The following is a 24,994-nucleotide window of genomic DNA, read 5'->3' on the forward strand; positions in this document are numbered from 1 at the left end:
ACCGCCACAGTGCTTTACTACAAAATTCACCACATTAGTATTTTCAAGCAACGCTTGAACCCATATGGAAAAGATCTATATAAATCTTATAAGTTTTTACTATTTCTTTTCCATATGGGAAAAACACAAAGTATGTATACTCTAGTTTATTTTGCAGGATGAAAATACATAATTTATAAAAACATATACATACATATAGAGGTTCCAGATCCAAAATGTGATTAAAATGATGACATTACATTTTTGCAGTTTGTCAAATGCCACCGAGCATCCTTACCTTTAAATCCAACCTCTCGTTTCCTCATTGTCCTGACTTTCTTACATGTTTCTCCATCTTTGAGTGAAGTTATCGTGCACTCTCCCTGAGAAATCTAGCTAGGCCTTTTAGCTAGCAATACACTGTGACAAACTGCACACAAACAGTTTGCATGTTTGCTGATGTTTGCTGAGCTGATATAAAAAAAAGCTGTATTTGAAATTACCTCCCAGTTAGTAAAAAACGTTAGGAGTAAAAAACGTTAGGAGTAAAAAACGTTACTCTCTTTATGCTCGCTCCTCTTTGCTAGCACTAGCACTAGCTAGATACTGAAGATAACTTACAAACAGCTGGCACAACACCAGCCGCTTTAATGCTTCACTCTCTAGTAGAGGCCCAGAGTCACCTTCAAGTTGTTCTCTAATGATACCTGTAGAACATTGTGGCCCAACACCTTGCTAATGCAATTTAGATGCTCATCAATTTTCTTCTATTTATTCAACTCAGGAGGAAGCCTATACTAGCCTTCATAGGATGAAGGTTAGTGCACATGCTGGTCAAGCACAGGGCTAACACGGAGCGACAAACACATTCACATCTATGGCCAATATAAACCTGCCAATTCACCTAACCTATGCATTTTTAGGACTGTGAGAGGAAGCTGAAGTACCCAAAGAGAACCCATGCAAGCACAGTACTTGTACTTTTGTCCTCTGACCTTAAAGCCCGGGGGTTCAGGAATAGCTTCCTGTTGGGTTTTAAAAGTTGAATGAAAGCAATTTCATATGTGTCAAAGTGGGGGTGGGGGGGTAAAGTGCAGCTGTTAAAACACATAAAGCATAAACTAGCTGTCTGCACTTTCAAGGACTGTCCCAGCTGCACTCATTCTCTTAGCCATGCAAGAAGAGTCTGATCAGATTTACTGCCATATGTTTGCTTTGATATTTATTTATTTAACAGCCCTCTGCTGTTTGCTCAATTTTTTTTGCCCATGTTTAACTTCACTCCAAAATAGATCTTAACTTGCATTCAAGTCTACTCCCGCTTTCCTGTAAATCACGTGGTTTTTGGACTGGCTTAACTCCTCAACTCCAATTTTTTGCTCTGTGAGAATTGTATTCACGAAGGCCTCATTGTGCCAGGAGAGGAGGTGAATGTCCTGAGGGGAGGAGCAGTAAATGCTTTCACAGATCGAGCCAAAATAAAGAAGCTGGTGCACATCTTTTGTATTTTTGACATGCAGGACTGATTTTGTTTTGTACCTTTAATCCTCCACTTATTTAAGACCTGTGTCAACAACAAATCAAACAATTTGAGCTTACTGGAAGGGGATGACTTTACACAAGATCATCACACAAAATTACCTTCAATTCTATACAGCCTTTCTTCTTTTTTCTCTTTGTATGATCCATTCAGCAAAAAAAACGTTAAGATGAGCTTTGTTAGCAATCAGTTCTCAAGTTACCAGAAAATGATTAAATTAATCTGACACGGTGTGATTAAAGTGTCAACTTTCAGCGTTATGCTTTCACAAAAATATTTACATGACCTGATAATGAATTAAAGCCACTTCATACGCACTATCCTCATATGCTCAAAAGTAATCGGACGAGAGGTCCCCTGTTATTCAAATAACAAAAAACAAAGAAAAAATGTTGAAACTGTAGTTCATAGCTGTTCTCAGGAACACTCAATAAAAAGTCCAGAGGTCCAAAGTAAGGGAGGACATCATTAGCCTGAAAATGTTAAATAAGTCTATAAAAGAGACTTTAAAGGTGGCTAAATCAACACTGTGCTACATCTTTAAAAAGAATGAATGCACAGCAACATCGAAAGACCTGAAAAACCACAGAAGACAGCTAAAGTATGTCATAGCAGAGCTTTTTCCTTGCTTAAGAAAAAAAAGTATAATATTGTCAAAGTCTGTGTCAAAGACACTTTCATAAATGTACAGAAAGATTATAACAAAGTGCAAACCACTGGTTACACTCTACAACAGGAAGGCCCTAACCCTACGTGCAGACAAAACAAAGATTATTCAGATGAAGAGAAACATCGTCCGAATCGTATCACATCATCTGTTAAACATGGAGGAGGCAATGTTGTGCTATGTTATGGGCATTTATGGCTGTCAGCAGAAACAGGTCACTCTTGTTTATTGATGTTGTGATCATCTCAGCTTCAGTATCTCAGTTTACAGACTAATGTTTTATTTTTCAATGTAAGAGCTGCGTGAGTCAGAGTAACATAGAAATACTAGCAAGATGTGAAACTCAAGGCCACCCAGTGGTTGAGTCACCCTACTGCCCTGTCCACTCTCGAAATAAAGGCTAAAAAACAATGTATGCCTATGAGGAAGAACGGTCATGTTTGTCCTCCCTTAATACTGCAAAAGCAAACAAATCTATGATTTTGACACTTAAAGCTGTCACTCTCAGCCTGTGTACTTTGTATAAGTCTACACTTGGTAAGACAGATCCTTAGGAAGTGTTTAATTAGGGCCAGAGCCCAAAACACCAAACAGGTGTGGAGTGAAATGTTAAAGTTTTTGAGTTGCGAGCAGGCTCGGATCCAAACCTTAAGTTAGTTTCGCTCTGAGACATCCAGATACACATCGATACACTCCATCAATCTCCGCTCTGTCTACGTTCCCACATGGTACGACGACACAGCTGATGTTTCACACCTGATATGTGGCTGCATGGGAGCCTGCAGGGCCTGCGGCTGTCTATGACTAACTAAACATCAGTTTGGAATGTCGGAACGATGAATGGGAAGAGAAATATCTTTTGGTACTCTTAACGCTCACTTTTGGCAAAGACTCCGTTTTGCAGTTTTAAACAGTCATGTGTGGATTTTGCTGTGTGGGTAGTGCAGGCGTTATTGCTGGTATTAATATTAATATTAATATTTGCTAAGCTACAGAGAAAGGTTGCATGCTCTGGCTCCAGCCAGGGCATTTGTGTAAATATTGCTTGATTGATTGAATTACTTCATGTGCTGCAAGAAGTACTTCCCTCAGCAACAATATAACAGAAACCACGAGTGGTCAAGGGAAATTTTCTGTTGCTTCTCTTGTTCCAATTAAAAACAACCCCAGTTCCAAAAAATTGAGACATTGTGTGAGATGTAAATAAAAACAAAATCTCACAAACCCAGATTTTTTCCACAACAGAACAAATCGAAACTCTCTAAACATTTGATTTGTTCTCTATCTCGTCATCTACAGTACATAATACCATCAAAAGATTTTGAGAGTCTTGAGAAATAAGGGACAAGGTTGAAAATCGATGTTGGATGCTTGTGATCTTTGGCCCCTCAGGCAGCACTGTATTAAAAACTGGCACAATTCTATCACGGAAATCCCTGCTTGGGACAGGAACTCTTCCAAAAACCTCTGTCTATTAACACATTTGTCCATGTTATTCTCAAATGCAAGTAAATTGCAAGTAAATTTGAACATGATCCAGAAATGCTGCCATCTTCTCTGAGCCAACGTCTTTTAAAATGGACTGAGACAAACTGGAAAAGGCACCATTAATGCTAGAAAGTTTTAGACAAACATGCTCCCGTGCACAGAAGTCGTCTTTCTGATTTTTGGCAAGATGCTAAACCGCATCTGTTACTCGAGCATGGCTTCATAGTAGAAGAGCCTGGGTGCTGAACTGGAGAAACTTCCTCCTGACTCATTTCTTTGTAATGAAATGTGGTGCTTTTAGAACTCACAGCTTCTTTCACAACAACATAAACACATGACCATTAACTCTGCATGTATGTGTAAAACTTCAGAAGGTCAACACGCAGATTTAAGGAAGTGAAACATTTACCAACATGAACACACAAAATGTTTTTTGGAAAAAGGATTTAAACCATTTTCATGTTTGTGTATAAGGAACTGTGAGACAGTTGGGGGGAATACAGACGGGACCATGAGTATCTTATTTTAAATTTTGCAACGCACAAAAACTCTCAAGATGTGGTTGCTTGGCAGGTGAAATCCAATGGGAGCATTTATGCAGAGTTTACAGTGTTTTATGCAACATGCTGGCTCTTATTCTGCAAACTCTTTGTTTTCATACATGGTTCAAATGGTGTTTAGGTATTGACTTTATTCTTTTTTTACACAATGTGATCTTCTTATTCTAAACGTTCATTTGTACGTGCAAAGCGCTATACAAATACAGGCCATTTACCATATGAAGCAAGCCCGATACGTCTGAGGAGGAAGCTTTTTAGAGAGATCAGACTAAACAAAAGCTGTAAGCTGCAGGCCACAAAACCAAGATAATAACTTTCCTTAATCTTAAGGTAGGATAATCTTGATTCATCGAATGCAACTAGTGGAGACAAGGAAAAAAAATAAACAGTAAGATTAATGGGGAAACCGGTCTACACTACTTCCTGTGAAACAAGTTAAGCTTTGCGTCTCTCCACAGGCTTTGTAAAAGTTGCATCACTCCTGGCGAAACCCTCTTTTCTGGCGGGAAAGGTTTGGCTGCTCTTGTGCAGCAAATCCTGCTCTCCCAGATCGAGATCTAGTGTTGGATGCATGCACACACAAGCATAAACACTCAGAAGAGAACACAATAAAGCGATTGCCCGTACGCATTCCATGAAAAATCCCCGAACCGCACAGTGAATAGACGGATCCCAACGGCTAAAGTTTGGGGTTATTACTGTAAAGACAAGATTAAGATGAGATATTTACAACTTTCCACTTCATGCAATTGTTTGTGTTGGAATTGTAGACTGATATCTTTTTGTAGACATGCCAAGAGCATGGTTTGGGAGAGCAGTTTCCCAAACCACAAAATGATACTATCACTATGCAGGTAGTGGACGACAATTCTGTTCAAATCTAATGCACCTAAAGCTAAAAAGGCCCTAAAGGCAACACTGAATAATTTTAAAAAGGTATTTAAATTTGCAGATCCATCTGCAAAGAATAGATTTCAATAAATACATTTAAGGACATTATAGGAGACTCTGCTTGAACATTCTTGCCCCTGTTTGGCCAACAATATTCGTAGCTTTAAATATTATATTCTCCCTGTTTCTGAATCTCACTCTTGATCTTCTGCACAAATAAACTTTTTTTGTGCATTTGCACATGTGTTGCTGTTTGTGGAATCACGGCTGGTTGAACTGCTGTTTATCTTGGCCAAGACAGCCTTGAAAATGTTTCTTCAAATGAAGAAGGCCTGAATGTCCATGGGCCTTTTGTTCCATCTGTGCCTCTTGGGTTTTCTCCAGGTTTCTTCCCACAGTGCAAAGTTAGTTTAAACGATCTTTCTCCCCATATGGAAAAGATATATATAAATCTAATAAAGTTTGTATCTGTCTTGTGTGAAACTTGTATGAAAAGCATACAAGAGTGAAAACACATACTTACTAAATCAATATATGAAAGTGGCCACTTTCATGAGTAAATCATATAAGCCTTATATGATTCACGATATGAAGTAGGCCACATCTTATGCAAGTCTTTTATAAGTTTTTACTTTTCCATATGGGTCAGCTGCCCGTCGGTGCAAGTGTAGTCTCCATGAGTCTCCAGTGGTTCATAAAACTACAATAATACTTAATTTCTAATTGAAATCAATATTGTTAAAAGCTGTAAAATAAACCTAAAGCTTTAATGAGGTAAAATGAGCACAGAATTCTCGAAGCTCTGCCAGTGCTGACATGCAGCCAGTGTGAAAACTGAATGTGTTCAAACACAGCTCACTTCAGAGTCAAACGTGGCATCACAAGTGAGACCTTTTTTTGTTTCGAGCATGTTTGAAAGCAAATGACGCACAAAACACTTCTTAGCTTCCTATTTGACTGCTTTTGTGTTATGAACCAAATCTGATAACTTTGTGTCTGAGTGTTCCCTCCATGTATGACAAACCATGTTGTGTAGTTGGTGCTCCATGTGCTCATCCACTCAATGATGCAAATACCTGAGCTATATAAGTTTTGCAAGAATTGTTTGGTTTTGCAGAAATGTGTCGTGTTAACCTGCTTTGATATGTTGTTGTTACTTTGTAGTGTAGTGCACCAAAATAGCCTAAAAACAATTTGCAGTCATGATGCAGCAGCACAGCTGTGGATGCAGATATCAGCTAGTTCCCCCCTTTTTAATATTGCTTAATAGAAGCTTAAATTACACATGCCTGAGCTTTCTCCAGGATTTCCACTTGAGCAGACACTAGTGTGCTTCTCACCCTGTGAAAGGGAAAATAGGCTCAGGTGACCTGACTTTGTTTAGGGGATGAAGATGGATGGATGTTGCAATGTTTCCATCCAGTTTTACATTAGTTGCAGAGAATCTCAGAGTCACTGCTCTTTGTCTTGCACTAGTGGGTCACCTGCACTGACTGATACAAGCTAATCCTCAGACTTTTATTTTCCCAAAAATCAGAAGACTCCAATTTATTTGATTGCAAAATCTTTCCTTTTTTGTAACATTTGCACAAAACATACATGAAAAAAAGACTCCTGCTTGGTGTCAGGAAAGCATGTGGGAAAAAAAAAAAATACTCGTTAAGTTTCTTTGGCAAGAAAACCAAAAGTCAGGAGGAGTTAAGCTGTAATTGTCCTGCCACGTGCCAACATTTCCTTGTTGTTGTGCCAACTTTCACCCATTTCCAGTCAATGAGCTGAGAGAACACTTTCAGTTTCGCCTGCTCACCTGTATAAATGCACCTGTAGTTCTCCTCCTCACACCATCGCCTCCTCTGCTCTCCTGAAGAGACTCGCTCAAGCAGCCAAGCCGCAGCAAACCTACGAAGAATCAGAGACATGGCTTCCCGAGTTGCAGCTCTGCTCTTGCTGGGCGTCCTCTGCTTTAGCTTTGCATCAGGTAAGACAGAGAGAAAACAGGTGCAGACTGCATGACATCTCTCAGATTTAGACTATCACATGTATAAAACTCTTCTGCCTGTTAAACTAACATTGGTGTGTGTCCTTACAAGTCTTCTCTTGTAATTTCTCCCTGCAGGTGAGATCGCAATGGACTGCTGTCTGCAAGCTATCGACAAACGTCTGCCCTCCAAAAACATCGTGGACTACATCATTCAGGAAGCTGGGAAAGGCTGTCAAATAAGCGCTACTGTGTAAGTGTCAAACACGTGCACAACATTCATGCATATGTATTAAGTAGTGAGTGTATTTGTGCAGGGTTGCTTTCCTAAAGACCCACAGTGCCTGGTTTACCTGTATTTGCCTCATCTCACGTCATGATCTCATCTGCTTTTTCAGGTTCATTACCAACAGTGGCAGAACTCTGTGTGTCATCCACCCCAGCCAGAAACCATGGGTGAGAAATCTCATCAATATCGTGAACAAGAAAAAGCAACAGTAAATGAGGTGAGAACGAAGCGATTTCCTCACTCCATCACATGTGATTTTTAAAAGTTATTCCCTGTGCACCGGCTAATCAATGAATCTTCTGCTTTTTCTTAGATGAACAAACTCTGGGAAGGATGGATGGAGACAACCAGATCTCATAGTCTGTGATGGCAATGTTGCACTGTAGAAGATTAAAACCTGTTAGAGCGATTACGGAGAAATCATCATTTCATCTTATTTATAATGTTGTCCTGTATAAGCTGCCATGCCTCGGCCATTGGCTCAATATATAGCTACATGTGTTTCTTCTGTTTTTTTGTGGTGACTGCGGTGAAACTGTGGTGAAACTCGAACTCTGAGACGAGCAGCTGTGGACGTCTCTTTTTTCTTTCTTCCTTTTTGTTATGAATGATCCATAGAAATAGAAAGATTTGCCTGAACTTGCCCTGGAACTGACAGCAGTGTTACAATCCTGTTTCTGTCAGTGTCTGTGAATGACTCGCATTTCTGTTTTTGCAAGAGCTTGTACAAAATCTGATGACACGGCTTGTATATATCAAACGTATTGTAGAGAGTTATCCCAAAATAAACTCGGATATTATTTTGTAAATTCTAGTTGCTGTCTTTTTATTTATGACTAAATCGTCTGTTTCTCTAACAAATCATTTAAGAAAAGAAAAACAAAAGTTGTCACGTTTTCTAATTACACACACACACACACACACACACACACACACACACACACACACACACACACACACACACTTCATTCACACACCAGAGAGCAACGTGGGATTCTGTATCTTGCCAAAGGAAATTTGCCATGCAATTCCAATTCCTTCTAATTAGCACATGACCTGCTCTTCCTCCTGAGCTACAGCAACGCCAAAGTAAAATTCAAAGAACTAAAAAGCCCAAACAATAAAACAGAATAAAACGATAACTGAGAGTGAATGAAAACAAACTGAGCCATATGTGCTCAGATAAAAGACGTGTGATGGTGGAGTGAACATGAGTTCCTTATCAGGGTGTATTTAGCGGTATCTCACTCTGCACCTCTGTGAGCGCGATGTGTTATCCAGCAGCCACACAGATGTTACCTGCTGATATGTGGAACTGGTGTCGTGCCAGAAGAACTATGAACACACACACACTGAAGAACTGTTAAAGTGGACCAGTTCTCCTCATTTCCGAGATCATATTTCTATACTAGAGTGAGTTTACATGATTATGATCAAAGCAAACAAAACAAACTCCTCATATACTGGGTCTTGCAGCAGAAACACGTCCTTTAAGCTGTCTTCTGATTTGCTTGTCCTTGCAAACAGAAGGTCAGAACAGCAAGCTGCTGAGTGTTCTGTGCTTACAGCCACAGCTGTGGCTAACAGCTAGGAGTAGAATAACCATCTACAATTGAGTGTTTTGGACTTTTGGAGTATTTGCACATGACCTAACCTCTTTCCCAAAAAGTAGATTCTGTTAATCTGGACGTCGGGATGAACTGAATCTAATCAGAATACTTACAGCAGGCAGCACGCTGATGGCGCATGCGCACTTACAAAGGAACCTTCTGACCAAACTTTACACAAACAACACATTGGGAAGACATGTCAGAGAGGTGGGCTGATAGGAAAAGACAACGAAAATACATAACATGAGGTGAGGTGAGAGGAAGAGAAAAAAACTCCACTCAGAGTGAGCTCCTAATGGGAGAACAGTTTGATAACAGAAAAACCTCACAAAAAGCACATGACTGTCAATACACCACAGAAACACAAGACAAGCAACAGGGACGGGTAAAAGGGTGAGAGACAGCGCATCCGGTCCTGCAGCATGTCTGCGCCGGTCCAGTCGACCTGCCATCTGACCCGGGAGGAGAAAAGCATCGAAGGCGTTTGGAAAGGGGAGTGTGAGTGTGTATCAGTGTGTTTGTGTGCGTGTCCAGAGTTCAGCTGAGACAGTGTCCTTCGCCCTGCCAGGCTAAGCAAACAGTCTTCCAGCCGACCCAGGTGGCCTTGCGTAGGATAGGAAGAAACCGTCTATCCACAGTCTGTTATCAGGGTGTTTTTGTTCAGCTCCGGCCTTGAGACCACAGCTGGCGCAAAAGCGGTAGCCGCATGAAATGCTGGTTTTTACTTTAGTGCGAACAACTCGTGTGAATTTCAAAGCTGTTCTAGCGTTTAGATAAACATCTAAATGTCAGCTCGAGCTACACTTGTCATCCTTTTTTTAAATGTGATGTTGATGATGTGTGAGAGGTTAGTGGTGGTTACAGGTGTTTACCCTTCTTGTTGCTGCTTTGCTTGTGCGTACACGTCTTTTACAAAGTGTGCCTCCGACTCTCACGATGCTCGCCGCTTGAAACCAGTCTGCTCTGCATACATACTGTAGTAAGTTGGTTCACATACATAACAGTAAAATGTGGTTAATTGTTGCTTGCATTTGTGATTTCCTCATGCTTCAATGTACAGCTCTGGGCAAAAGTTCCAAGTGTGTCAGACGTCTAGAATTTTACCCCTTTAGCGAAGTATCTCATTCAAGATATTTAAATCGACTTACCACACACCTTAAAATGTTTACCAAGAAGAATCGACGTCGTTGTGTGAGGCAAATAATAACTGGAAAAGGTTATTTTTCTCTTTTTTACATGCATCTCCTTTTCTTTTTGGTTACAGTTACCATTATATTGGTTTTGCTGTTTCTGTGTAGTTTTTCAGGCCTTTGGGGTTTATTATCGTTGTGTTTATTCATGTGGCAATAAATGATCAAATAACAGCTGTTTATTTAAATGAAAATGTTTGACAACGCCACTTCCAGGAAGCTGTGCCTGACAATTTATGAAACCTTCAAATGGAAACTGGAGTTGGCCTAAAGACTCGACTGCTGTAAGTGTAAGTGACGAATGACTGGCGGTAAGCATGCTGAACATTTATGAGAATCCAGGCTGGGATTCAGAGGGTCTGAAAACAGGAAGTGCTTCCAGCTCATTTTGACCATTTGACCTGCTCGTAACAGAATCTCTGTGCTCACTTTAAAACTGTCCAGGGAGCCAAAGATCAGCAGTTCACGGCATTTCTTTTGAGTTTCCCACAAGATACATGATCTGTATAACTACAGACCACCCAAAAAGGAAACACGCTCCTGGGGGGGGGGAAGCACTTACTCTGGTCAGATCTGCTACAGATGTCCTTTCATAGCAAAACTAAACGCTTCAGATTTCTGTTGACTTTCACTCTTGTCTTATCGGTAACTAAAAAACCCAAACAGTCCAATCTGAGACTTTCTCCAAACTTTACCGTAAGTGTGATTTGTAAACTGACTCAGTACTTCAGCATGCTTTAGGATTGTTTATCTTTCAGGTTTGTTTGCATTTCAACTTGGTTTCTTCCATCAGATTTCCATTTTCAGACACAATCTACCTCAGTGTTCATGTTTTGTTATCACTTCCATATCTATGAAAGCCATATCTGGTTTATCAGGAGTTAGAAAATTCCCAGGTTTAACTACAACTTGGACACAGACTGGTAATCACAGACCGCATATAAAAACATGTTGCAACAAAATGAATTTGTATTACTGTGGGGCCTTTACCTTACAATATAAAGTGAGGTGAGTGTTATTGTGATTTGGCACTACATAAACAAAACTGAACTGAATTGAACTGAAAACCATCTCAATATTTTGTGCACCAACATTTTAAGGATGGCCATCACCATCTTGGTATTTGAAACCAGATTTGACCATATTGGGATGAGAGGGTGGAGTTATTAGCTCAGTTATCAGCTAGCATTTGCAAGCCTGGTTAGTTACAGGATCGATCAACAGGACATGTTCCTGTCATGGACTCTGTTACCAAACAGTAACCAGACGTCTGACATGTGAGTGCAACAGTCAGCTGTTTGTGAGGGCTGACTGCTCTCTGGAGGATGCTGCTAAAAAGCTTCTTTCAGCTTCTCCTTATTTGCAAGGAGCACCGAAGTGGATGGATGTGCATAACTGATGCGCTTCCTGATGCAGCCCTATGAAGGAGTATTAGGGCCACATTAAGAAAAAAACTGTTGATCATTTGGAGATTGAAGGCAAAATTTAAATCATGGAGATTACAGTTGTCGTTGCCACGGCTGCTAAACCCCTTGTGAAAGCGAGTTATTGAAAGCAACTGATCAACCATCTTGTGATAGAACATACATCCTCTGTATTGCACGAGCGTTCAGCCATCGATGACCTCGCATCCGTCCATTACATTTCATTTTGTGCAAATCCCCTCTTGCAGGTTTGTGTTCTTCTGTCTGACCAGATGCAGCTTTCTGCACCATGGTTTCGTGCATCATGACACTGTTTATGTGCTAAAAAAAAGTTCTTCCTTGTTACTAAAACTGATTCTCGATTTCATTACAGCAGCCGTAGCAGTTTTTCTTGAAATGCCAGCTGTAACCTTCACATCTCTAAAATAAAAGAAAGTATTTGGGCCCCATTTATTCTGGACGTCTTGAGAACGCTCCATATGAAAGTGCAAAAGAGTGCGATTTCAGTGACATCTGCAGCACTTTATTTTCAGCCCATGGCTTGGATGTTTTTAATTCACACTGCAAAAAATGACATCAGCGTGGTATTAATCACTGTGAAAAAGTGGGCAAAGGTAAAAGGTGAAAGTTTTCTGAAATGAGTATGGATGACCTCTGGCCTTGTTTAACTCTAATCTTCATGCCTACCTGCATCAATAACCGTGCATAAACTATTCTCGTAAGCATGTCTTCAAAGACACATTGCAAAAGCTAAAACATGTCCTTTCTTGTTCATGCAGGACGCAGATTTATAATGAGAGACTTTTTCCAACACAGTCCTTTCACATGGACTACTTAATGGAATCCTGCCAGAGGCTATAATTCAGGCGTATCAACTGTTTAAAAACGTTCCTGTAAGTGCTTCAGCAGGGAAAGTCCAAACACTGCACTCGCCCAATAAGGCAAACTTCCACCCAGCAGGTTACAAGAAACTGAAACTCACTGGAATGACACGTGAGAATCAGTGTTTACTCCTGTTAATGCATTAAGACGGCGGTGCAAGCAACTTCTTATTTCCTTCAACAAGTTGTTCAAAAGTAAGAGGTCATCAGTCTGTCACAATTGTTCTAAGTTCCTCAATACTATAAGGGGGGAAGAGAAAGCTGCTCTTTACAGACACCACATTCAGCTGCAGCGGTATCTGTTTCACTGGAAGTACAGCTCTTCCATGGAGGTATCATTTACGCAGGAACAGATCAACGAGGAAGTTTACAACAAAGTGTTGTAATAATGGGAATCTTTATTCTTATCGCAGGTCCTGATTTGATTGTTTCTGGTCAGACAAGTCTACAGCTGAAAAGTCAAATAGACCCTGAGGGTACTTCACCTCAGGTTTGAAGAAAGCTGTGTTACAGGAGGCTAAAGCGCTCTCTGCTCAGAGCACTGTTTCTTATCTCAAAGTTGCTTGTTTTCTGTATTCCAGCTAAGCTATGCTGAAGGACATGCATGTTTATTTAAAATAACAAAAACCATCCATGCATCAGTTTCACACATATCAGCTCAGTTTGAGGCTTCCAGTTAATCTAAACTCGTGTTTTTGGACTTTGGGAGGAAGCCAGATTAGCTTCACAGAAATGGGGAGAGCATGCAAACTCCACACAGAGATGCCCCAGATGGGATTTAAACCAAAGCCCTTCTTGCTGTAAGAATACAGAAATGTGCTCAGTGCCAACCTGACACTAAGTTTACTCTATTCCACAGTCACCAGTCAATCCACTGGAGCACCTTTGAGATGGAATTGGAGATTATCATCATGAACGTGCAGCAGACAAATCTGCAGTCACTGTGGGACGCTATGATGTCAAAGTGGAATAAATTCTCTGAATCCTGGAAGCCACGAATAATTAAACTGTCTGGTTAGATTAAACCACACTGAGGAAACCGTTGCTGTGAACTGGCACTAAAACAGATAGAACTGAATTAAAAGTCAGACAACATTTGAAAAAGAGACGTCCCAACAGCCCTCTTTTCATTTCTCTTCTGCTCAACATTGGTCTGCTCCCTTTACTGGGAAGGAACACTTCCATACATAATTCAAAAAATTATTGTTGCACAAAAACCCACAATTTCTCAGAGACAGTTGGGATTTTGGAAACATCATCAGGACATCAGTTTGTGCCACATTAATGTGAGGTGCTATAGCGTAAGTGCGACAGGCTGGTGACCTCTGGGAGGCCAAGAGGATGCACAAGTCTCCCTAACCAGAGGATTGATGTCCCAGTAGTTTTCATGTACAGGCAGTGCACTTTGGGAAACAAATGTGAAAATTTAAATTGAAGGTTACATAAGAAAATGTGCAAAGGATTTGGTTCCAGTCTGTAAACATGTTTTTAAATGCGTGAAGTTGGGCATTTTACAGCGAGGGTCTGTGGAGGTTGACTTCCTTTAGGAGCCAGCGTCCCATGATTACTGCAGCTTTTTGACGTCGGTGTTAGCTTTGTTTTACAGCACAGGAGCTGCCACTTTGGTCCTCTGCACATGTAGTGCTGTTTGTAGATGATGTGACATCAGTTAAATCGATAAGTTGAAATAGATCGTTAGTGAAACAGGCTCTCTACGCTCGTCTACACGAGGCATTTTATAGAGCATATTGCAGCCGTGTCAGTTTATTTTATTTGAAACAACTTTAATCGACTTTAAACTTTAAACACATTTTGACTTTATTCTCAAAATGAACAACAACGGTTCTATTTTTCAAATATAAATGTGGCCCTGGTACTCCTTCAGGCAGAATTATTATTTATTTTTTTAAAGTGCAACAAGCACGACTACATCTCATTCAACCAGATCTGCAAGTACAACCTCTGCCCTGCGATTGCTAGGAAACACCCCACAGACACCTGCTTCATGGTAGAATTGAACTCAGGACCTTCTTGCTGTGAGGCAGCAGTGCTAACCACTGTGCCACTATTCAGTTCTTGGTCCTTGCAGTGTCTGAGCTGCCATATCCATGAATTACTAACCATTTTTAGAACTTAATAGAAGTAAATTAAATGTCCTGCCTTATTTTTAAAGTTGAGCTTTTATTTCACTTGTGTCCACACCCTGTGCTTCATAGGTTTGCTTTAAGCTATGCCTTATCTAGTTGTACGTGAGCCCAAGTCCACTGGATTCAGCACACAGCGATACAAGTCAAATCCTTTAGTTGTTTCTAATCTATATGACCGAAGCATTTAACTGTACTATATTTGCTCTTGTTACTTTAATATCTCCATAGAAGCTGTTAAACAATATGGGAAATGTCAGTGGACACTGTGACTGAGAATACAGTCCAATGTGGTCCAGTGGGGCTCCCAAAAGCAGACTACAGCTATTTATTTATTTATTTTTATCAATTTTTAAAGTCAGTGCAAGAGTCACATGTTTGTGTCTGCAGGGTTTCTCTCCTGTCACTCCAGCTGCCCCCCACAGTCCAAACACATGCACTGGTTCGGTAAACTAGTGGGTGTGACTGGCTGTTTGTCTTAGACTTCGACTTCTCCACCTGCGCAGACCTGAGTTGGATAAGTGGAAGAAAATGGACGGATGCTACAAACTCCTGGGGTTTGATCAAATGTGTGCTTAATGTTATGTCTGATTAATTTCATCTTGTTATCGTCAACAGACAGTGCCAAGAAACAGCTGTTAAAGCTAAATAAAAGAGGGGATTTTTCTTTGATTAAGAGGGAAGGGTTTAGGAGAAGTAGAAACAGGAAGAACAAAGTGGGATGATGAAAAGTGAAAGTTTGAACAGGCCGGTTGCATAGTGCACGGTTCCTATATAAGGAGTGCTGCAGCAGCAGTCCCCTCACTTCCTTTGCCACAGTAGTTGTTGAAGGGAAGAACAGGCTCTGCATCAGCACATCTGTCTCCAGAGAAACCAAAAGGCAACTCTTCCTGCAAGACCAGACATGGCTCCAAGGGGTGATGGCAGACTCTTCCTCTCCATCCTTTTCATCGCTTGTTACTGCACAGGTGAGTTTCTCCCAGGCATCCTCCGGTGCCAAATCTTTTTATTTTCTATTCATGCATTTTCATCTCAGGCAGAAATATGAAATGAATCACTGCAAAAACATGTCTGTAGGCTTAAAGGGATGCAATGTATCTTTAAAAAATAATCACTTGAAATGACAAATAGAGAAAGCAGTAATCCTAAATATACATCTGTGGTTCTGTAGAATTTGAGTCTTACGTTTGCAGAGATTCCTGACAAATGCATCTCCAATTGTTTCTGCTAGATTTACAATTTATGAATCATTAAAGAGCTGAACAAAAGAGGACAGCAAAGTCTCGTGCAGGATGTAGAGATGAGGGTGACATCCAGTAAAAATATAGTAAAATGATGAGCAGAATATTAAGTAAATGTGAAAATTAACTATAAATATGCTGATAAGCATTGTTTATCAGTGCAATGGCAAAGGTGTGTCAGTGGCATTCCCCTCGCCTTGGTGCATTCTTTGTTGTAGGTGAAAGCTAAAGTTCAACTGTGGAAAATCCCTGTCCAGTGACAAAAGCGTGCCATGCCCCTGGGCGTGTTCGTCACTCTGGGGACTGCATCCTAATAACTACTAATAAGTTGCACGCATGTAGTGCTGAACAAACCTTTCCTGGAAATATGTTCTTTAAATATATAAAAGTAGTAATGATGAAAAATGATGCAACTAAAAAGAAAAATCTTAAAAACTATGAATGAAAAGAGGCAAATATACGAACCTGATATGTAACCTGATGCTTAAAAAACTATAACAGCTGTTTTCCTGTAAAACCTCACAGCTCAGCTGGACTGAACCTACGTCACCTTATCCTTCACAAACATGACCTCAGAGACAGAGCATGTGTTCGTGGTTTCGTTTTGGAGCGTCACCTTTTGCTGACACGGCCTTCTTTGTGTTTCAGTGACGCTGGCACAGGTGCCCGTTGACTGCTGCTTGAGTGTGGCAAAAAAACCTATCGGGAAAGGTGTCGTCGCAAACTACCACCATCAGGTCCAGGGACAAGGCTGCGCTATTGATGCCACAATGTAAGTTCTGATGAGGTGCAGTGGATTATGTATGTAAGGGATCAGGATATAGAGACATGCTGCTATCACAAGCTCATTTTGACCTGAGTGATTTGTGTTCTGGCAGATTTCTGTCCAGAGGTGGCCGGACAATGTGCGCCCCCGTTAATGAAAAGTGGGTGGAAGGTCTGAAACGCCACGTGGATCAGCTGAGGAAATTCTGCAAGAAACAAAACTACACGGTACGTTCACTCTACTCTGCTTCTCAGCAAGATAAACTCTTTAGATGTTTTTAAACGAGATGGTGACCCTACTTAAGCGAAATACACTTGATTTGAAGGAATAGTGCCGCTTTTTAGGAATGTAAGCTGCAGTTTTAAGAAGACTGCTTATGTGCGCTGAACAGGTACTCCCAGAAAATCATCACATCAGTCCCACTGTGTGAAACTTATCTTCAGGCAAAGTTAAAACCAAGCAGTGAATTTAAAAGTCCAAAGGTCCAAATTTTAAATCAAATCAAAGTCTTTTTAATATTAAAACACCAGAACTTACACCCACCACCTCCTAACATGGACTTTCTACATCAGTAAGATGTTAGTTTAATCTCCTGCTTCATCTCCAATTCGTCTCCTTTTGCTTTCTTGGGTTAATGTTTTGTCTGTGACGAGCTTCTGGATATTTTTGGGGGGCTGGTGCCTGAAACATCTGGATTTCAATTGTTTTTACATCACTGAACAGAGGTCACTTTAGGCCTGAAGGTTTAGACACTGAGGTTAGAAGTCAGGCCAAGATGAGTGTTATGGATAAAAAATAACCCTTAAACAGATGTTTATTATTTAAAATTGACACCAGTGCACATTTCACATGCACTTATTCTTATTTTACAATATAACATTTACTAAGCAATACAATAAATAAATAATAAATAATAACATGTCTTCAAATAAAAACACCAGAAAAAGCTGCAACGTATTAAATAGTGAGATTTAGAAATGTTAGATCATATATATTTGGACTTTATGCTGTCGTGGCATCATCAGTTAAACTCCTCACAGACTTTAACCAAAGCAGCCACATGTTTCAAGCCTCATTTAATTTCAAGTGTTTTGAGGCCAATGAACTGTTAAACCGCTAATCCTGATACTGGTCATGTGGTGGTGCTCACCTCTCACCTTCAGCTGTTTGCTAGGTGCACATTGTTACCCTCTGTGTTGCTTTTGTGATAGATAGTTGGTTATTTTTAGAACACTCTCTTTTATTCCTCGCTAGTGACCCGTACGTTTTTATCTTAGAAAGCACAAGTCGAGACACAAGCTGCAATCACTTAATCGCTGTTCTTGCACTCGACTGGATTACACAAGAGTCCCCTGTTACTGTGCCATTAGGCACCATGCTTGACAAAACAGGAAGTTAAAGCCGTGGTGAAAATAATGACCTTGGGGTTTCTGAACATTTGTATTCCTACAGGGCAAACGCTGCACTGGAGTGAAACCCTAGTGAATCAAACGTTGACCCTTCAGCCAGAGCAGTGGTTCCAAGTCAGCGAGGAGAAAGATGGGATCGACCACAACATGAATAAATTAAGAATTTAAGCTTAATATGAAAATGATCTGCTATTTTTCTGCCTACTAAAACAATATCTTGCCTTTTTTATGTAACTATCAATTTTATGAAAGACAAAATATTTTGAAGGACGTTATGTTTTGTATTCTGTGTGTTTTGTTTTAGATGTAAAGGGTCTGTGATATCGGTACATGAAAAAACTGAAAATGTGATTGTTTGTTTAGTGTCTGGTTCGCTAAGCAACTTAAAACTCAGGAACAAGCAGTTTGTTGGTCATATGGATTTATGTGAGTGTTGATATTATCAAAATAAAGCTTCCCCCCCAAAAAATCCAAATCGTGCCTGTGTTCTTTGTCGATGATGCTCTACTCTCTGTTAAGACTGAAAATGAGTAAATGACCTTCACTACAATGCTATAATTCATCTTAATGTAGGTATATATTCAGACCCTGGCTTATTTAGCTTTACAATAGGGGCTGAACCCATGTTCATAGATGTGTTCATAGACATCTGTGTGGAAAATATTTGCCCCTTCTTTATTTCTTTGCATATTTGTCATATTAACATGTTTCAGATCATCAAAGAAATGCTATTTTTGCACTAAAGTGTTTGGATGACTGAGAATGACTCTTTCACATCTCTGTGGAGAACTTTTGGCCGATATTATTGAGAAATTTCCACACTGGAGAGTTTTCTAGCATGGCCAGCCTACTGACAGTCACACCAAACCATCTGAATATGATCTCATTGTTGAATCATGAACACTGACCTTAACTTTGATCTGCAGTCCTCACTCTGCCTTCTGGATGAGTTGTTGATGCACTCCTGTGGATGGTGGCTCTCAGCACCTTAGAAATGGCTTTGTAACCTTTCCGGACTCATAAATGTGACTTTATTTCTCAGCTCTTCCTTTAGATTGTGATGTGATGCTTTTTGAGATCTTTAAGCCTGCTTCAGTTTCTCAGGCTCTACTCCAGCGATTTCTTGGTTCAGCAGGTCTGGCAGTAATCAGGCCGGGGTGTGGCTGGTGAAATTAAACTGGGTCACAGTTAATTCCTGATCTGGGGCAATTATTTTTCCCACACGGGGTCAGCTAAGTTTGGATAGATTTTCCTTTGATAAATTAAATAATGTTTTTAAAATATGCATTTTGTATTTACTCTGGTTAGCTGAATATCAAAGTTAGTTTTGATATTTTTTTACAGGACTGTAATTAGTGCTTTGAACATCTTCACAGTTTCTTTAGATGACTCATATAATGAATCATAACTGCTTTGAAAATATGATAAAAGTGCTTAAAAGCGCTTGGTTGGTTTAACCAGCCATCATTTAGCTGTGGGAAGGTTGGAACCCATCCCTGTTCTCATAAGGTGGTAGGTGTGGCACATCCTGGACAACGATGCACTCTCACATTCACACCTATGGTCAGTTTAGAGTTTCCAGTAAACCCAGCATGTAGAAGACAGAGTTCTGAGAGCTTAAACTGTTTTGCATGAAAACTGTATGAATATCCACGAATAAATCAAAATGACTGCAGGTCAGAACACACGAAAACACACACACACTCGTTTTTATATCTTAGTGAGGACATCTAATTGACATAATGATTTCCATACTTGAACCCTAACCATCGAAAACGAATGCCTAACCCTAACCCTCAGCCTAACCCCAACCATAACCTAACTGTACACCAAAACCACATTTTGAGCCTCAAAAATGGCTTCAAACTCGCTGGGACCAGGATGTTGATCCCCACAAGTATAGTAACATGCCAACTTTCTGTCCTCACAACGATGTCTAAACATGTGTACACACACACACACACACACACACACACACACACACACACACACACACACACACACACACACCATAGTTTGATGACCAGTCTTTACTCACCCCTTGCCTTTTGATTCCAGTTCTAGGTATGGTGCACTTTGCACTTCACAGTACCAGTGCGTTACTGCGGAGCCCTCTGTTTGACCCCTCTCCTGCAGCTGGGCCACAACCACAGCCTGCCACCACAGGTCCCAGGCTAAAGTGGCCTATTTCAGATATGAAAGTTACTCGTTGGTCTCTCTGGGTATTTGGATCCTGCATAACTGTGTATGTGCAGGTTTGTCTTTCCAAAACACTGATGGTGTCACACAGGCCTGAAACCTTCATTGAACCCAATAACTGGCTAATTCCAAGAGACCTTCACATTTTCAACCACTGCATCACCACAATGATCAGAGAACTTTCATATAATCTTTGATTTACTCACAGTTTCAGTGGCTACATGAGTTGGGTTTTTTTTGTTTGTTTTTTAAGGCCACTTTCCTAAGATGTCAGGATTTACAGGAACTACTTTGGCCTCACTGTTTTCACAGTTACGCAGACGTCCGAAACTCCAGCAACTCAATTTTATTTGTGTAAAAGCAAAGAAAACAAAGCTGCAAACGTCCATTTTGCAGCTGCTTATTCAGCTGAGTCAGCTTTTGTTGTGAGCTTGCACAACTTTCCTTTCACAGTAACATAAAACCCCCACAAAGTGAGACCATGAGGCATTATTTGGGTTTTATGTAATAGACGGTCTGTGAGGTAACTTTAGAAAACGAGAATTTACACGCTGGTAAATTTGGAGTGAAATTTCAAGGAAGTGTCAGTGAGACGTTTAATAATTTACTTATCTGGATAAAGTTTAATCTGGTGTGTGAGAAGGCCTTTGTTATCCTCCACCACACATTCAGGAAATATAGAGCATTAGATTTCACACTAGGCTGTCCTCTACGGATTGATTATGATGATGTGGGAACAACACCAACACGAGGATATCAGATCATCCGTCATCTACAGTCAATGCGCCAACATTTCTCTTACAACTCCTTCATTTATTTCCCAACAGATCCTTGTGCCATGACTGTCATTATAGTGCAAAGACACTCCCAAGAAGGAAAATCCCTCTCTTCTTTCATTACATTAGGTATAGGCGTGTAGCCACATATATCACAATGGCTCAGGCTGCTCTGAGTTAGGACATACCTATATGCAAAAGAATAAATAAATGGAGAAGAAGAAATGGAAGCGCGGTCATTTTTCTGAGGAAAAGGCATCTTTTCAGGGGAATCTAATCTACGTCTTTGCGGTTAAACCATTAAAGAGGAACTGTGACACAAATAAGAGGCACTCACCGTGTGTCAGCACACAGCAGTCAGTGTGTCTGCAAGAGTGGCTCACAGAAATATTAATAGCACAAAGAAGTGATTCTTGCAAAATACACAAATTGGCAATATCTGATCACAAATGTGAGTAATGTGTCCAGGGCAAGCTGCCTGACCGTGAGCTGATTTCAGTTGATTTGCAGTTTCAGCTGAGCCGTTATTAGCCTGAAAAACTTGCACCAATATTAACAAAAACATTTCCAGGAAAAAAAAGCTGTGCATTTAAATGTAAGCAGACACGACACGTTGTGCACTGATGCATGTACTTCTAACTTTGCATTTGAGCGCTGGAAATGTGTTTAACTTCTGTCTTTGTGAGTTATTTCAGGTTTTGAGACCGGACCCTTGACTGGAACTTTTCAGTATTGTGATAAGAAATACAGTTAGGTCCATAAGTATTTGGACAGAGACAGAGATGCTGGGTTTCCTGCTTTTTATTGTGATACCACAACTTTACTGCAGCAGCTTCCAGTTGCTGTTTGTTGTGGGCCTTTCTGTCTGAAGTTTAGTGTTTAACAAGTAAAATGCATGCTCATGATCAGGTGACTTGTCCATTTAAGAATATTCCACTTCTTCGCTTTGATAAACTCCTGTATGTTTGGATGGTCATTGTCCATCTGGATTAGAAAAACCACCCAATCAATTTGACTGCATTTAGCTGGATTTGCGCAGAGAGTAAGCCTCTGAACACCTCAGAGTTCATTCAGCTGCTTTTGTCCTGTGTCACATCATCAATGTGGATTGCTTTGGATCATGAGCTGTTCCACGCATCACTCTGGTAGAAGTAAATCTCTTTAACATCTGTCCAAAGAATGTTTTTCCACAACTTTGCTGGCTTTTTTAGCTCTTTTTTCAGCAAAGTCCAGTCTAGCATTGCTATTCTTGAAGCTTATGAGTGGCTTAACCTTGCAGTGAGCCCTCTGTACCCTTTACTTTCATGCCATCTTCTCTTTAGGTGTAGTTGGATATCAGTACGCTGACCTCCTGGAGAGTGTTATTCACTCGGTTGGCTGTTGTAAAGGGTTTGTCTTCACCATGGAAATGATTCTGTGCTCATGCACCACTGTTATTTTCTTGGATGTTCAAGTCTCCTTGCATTGCTGAGTTCACCAGTGCCGTCTTCCTTTCTCAGGATGTACCATTTTACCACTCCCAATATTGTAGCAATTTCTGGGCTGTTTTTAATCTATTTTCACAGCTTGGGACGGCTTGTTTCAACACATGTTGTCAGTTCACAGCAAAATCTGCCAAAGCAAGCACCACACCTCAAATCAACTCCAGGCCTTTTATTTATTTAACTGATAATGACATAGCGAAGGAATCGCCCACACCTGCACATGAAATAGCCTTTGAGTCAATTGTCCAATGACTTCTGTTCCCTTTCAAAAGAGGGTGGTGCTGTTAGATTATAATATTATTTTATGCCATGTTATACCCCTAATTAAAGATTGTGAATTATGTAGTTTTAGTTGGCATTATTCTCCTGAATTAGAAGAAGCTGATAACTATTGCATTAGTTAAACTGATTTGCATTACATTAAACTGCTGACTTGTTGTGAATGAATGATATTGTTTTATGATGCATTATACTGCTGAGTTATAAGAAATCTAATTTGCCTGAGTAGAAGAGAACAGAGTGTGCTGGAGTTTTCTGCCCCATTTCAGCAGGAGCAGATAAACAGGGAGCCAAGGTCGTAGCTTAGGCGCTGTGTGAGAGAAAGCATGTGAATGTTTAGGCTTTGTATGATAAGGTGGAGGCACCAGAGGCTATAAAAGTTTGAGCAATGCTCCACCATTTTGAGATTTTGAGGCTGTCTGCATCAGTGTCCATCTCCCACGCGTGTGTTCATTAAAATCATCGTTTGACTCAACCCGGCCGGACCAGTGTTGTTATTGTGGTTTTTTCTCTTGTCTCCATCCCCAATATTTTGAACCTTAACAGTGCACACTAAGGAGCCGATGCTCCTAAACCCTTCATCCAGTCCGAGTGTGGATACCCTCGAATGAAACCTGAGAGTCTACACATTATGTCCATGTCCATTATAGAACTATAATTGGAACATGGTTCAGTAAAAAGGTAAAAGAACTGTAGCTCTTCAGAGGATATTAGAAACGCCTGGTATCAGTTTGGGAGAGTCGTGATCTTACTGCTCTATAACTGCACAGATGTATGACCGAGGGCACTTGAGGATTTGTTTCTAGCTAATTAAAGCATGTGGTCATTCATATCATATACAACATGTGTAGCTTTTGTAGCATTACAGAGTCTGTAAAATGTTGCACATATTAATATAATTTTTACTTTGTCAGGTCAAACATTTGAAAGACAGCAGCACTGATAAACAGAATATTCTCATCAGTGACTGTGGAAAATACCCACCTGTGTGCTGGAGCTGAACTCAGAGCTCAGTGCATATCTGTGACGCTCTTCCACAACAAACTGGGGAAAGATTCATTTTGCAGAGTGACATTTTATATCACCAGGGGTTATATGTTATCGACTATTTAGTGTATGTTGAAGTCTAACATGCTCTGTGCTTTGAAACCAGGTGAATCATCAGATTAAGTTACACATGATGATGCACGGCTTTCACTAGCATATCTGTCAGCACCGCTGGCAAACCTCCCTGATGGCAGACAGATGCTCAGCTCTTAGCTGGTGTTAAATTACCCACCCTGGCTTTGATGAGCTGTTGACTGACATCACTGTAAGCTTTACCTCTTCAACCAAGAGCTGTCCTTAATTGCCCCAATATAAATGTCTCCTAAGTATACAGGTATTTAACCCCCCGCAATCCTAAACACATTAAGTGTTATATACACTGAATTATCAGTGTTGTTGCTGTTTGAGGATATATGACACTACCCTTCAATGAAATCTTAATTTTATGTCAATTTTTTTTTCTCATTTCCTTGTTTCAAATGTTGTTTCTACATTTTATGCAAAATTGTTTTGCAAATTAACACTTCTGAAGTATGTTTTGCTTCAAAGACTTTAGAATAATATTAAATCCACTCATGGATCAGGCTGGTTCAATGAGCTTTAGCAGTACGGTTAGATTAAACAGGTATATTCTTAACTACAACCAAAGTTCAACTTGTGTAGCTTGACATCAGTACAGAAGGGCATGTGTGGAGACACAGCTCCTTAAAGAGAGGACAACTTATAGAAGTAGAAAAATGATTTGATATGTTTGCCTCTCAAATACATCTTCAGTGTGCAGCACATTAGTTCATGCACAGGTGGCTCAGACAAAAAGACAATATCGCCCTCTGGTGGCAACATGTGCTACACGTGGAATGATAATAATATTGAGGGCGTAATGGGAAGGATTTCTTTTTTAAATCTACTTCAGATCTGCAGACAATTAACCTGTGTAACTGGAACACCACTGGAACTGGAAAACTCAACTGGTGTTTAATGAGACAGAATAATAATAATAATAATAATAAAAAAAAACAGACTTGTGTTTTATATATAATCATGGAGAAATTCACAGAGCTCTGTGCAGACTCCTAAAAACAAAACAAAAAAACCAAAACATCCACCACACAAGAAAACACTACAGAAGATGATTCAGTCTTTTGTGTGACT

General features: G+C 40.2%; 2 protein-coding genes across 2 annotated transcripts; both read left to right on the forward strand.

Annotated features, from left to right (window-relative positions):
* Nucleotides 1–6,946: 6,946 nt before the first annotated feature.
* On the forward strand, nt 6,947–8,201 carry LOC101467602 (C-C motif chemokine 21). The gene is made up of 4 exons (XM_004555663.3): nt 6,947–7,103; nt 7,242–7,356; nt 7,502–7,609; nt 7,706–8,201. The coding sequence occupies exons 1-3, from the start codon at nt 7,043–7,045 to the stop codon at nt 7,602–7,604; spliced, it is 279 nt and encodes a 92-aa protein (XP_004555720.1). The 5' UTR covers nt 6,947–7,042; the 3' UTR covers nt 7,605–7,609; nt 7,706–8,201.
* Nucleotides 8,202–15,438: 7,237 nt separating this feature from the next.
* LOC101467297 (C-C motif chemokine 19) lies at nt 15,439–18,526 on the forward strand. Its single transcript, XM_004555662.6, has 4 exons — nt 15,439–15,609; nt 16,531–16,654; nt 16,761–16,875; nt 18,101–18,526. Exons 1-4 carry the CDS (start codon nt 15,546–15,548, stop codon nt 18,128–18,130), a joined length of 333 nt encoding a protein of 110 aa, XP_004555719.2. The 5' UTR covers nt 15,439–15,545; the 3' UTR covers nt 18,131–18,526.
* Nucleotides 18,527–24,994: the final 6,468 nt, after the last annotated feature.

Source organism: Maylandia zebra, linkage group LG12, assembly GCF_041146795.1.
Source record: "Maylandia zebra isolate NMK-2024a linkage group LG12, Mzebra_GT3a, whole genome shotgun sequence".
Taxonomy (NCBI): domain Eukaryota; kingdom Metazoa; phylum Chordata; class Actinopteri; order Cichliformes; family Cichlidae; genus Maylandia; species Maylandia zebra.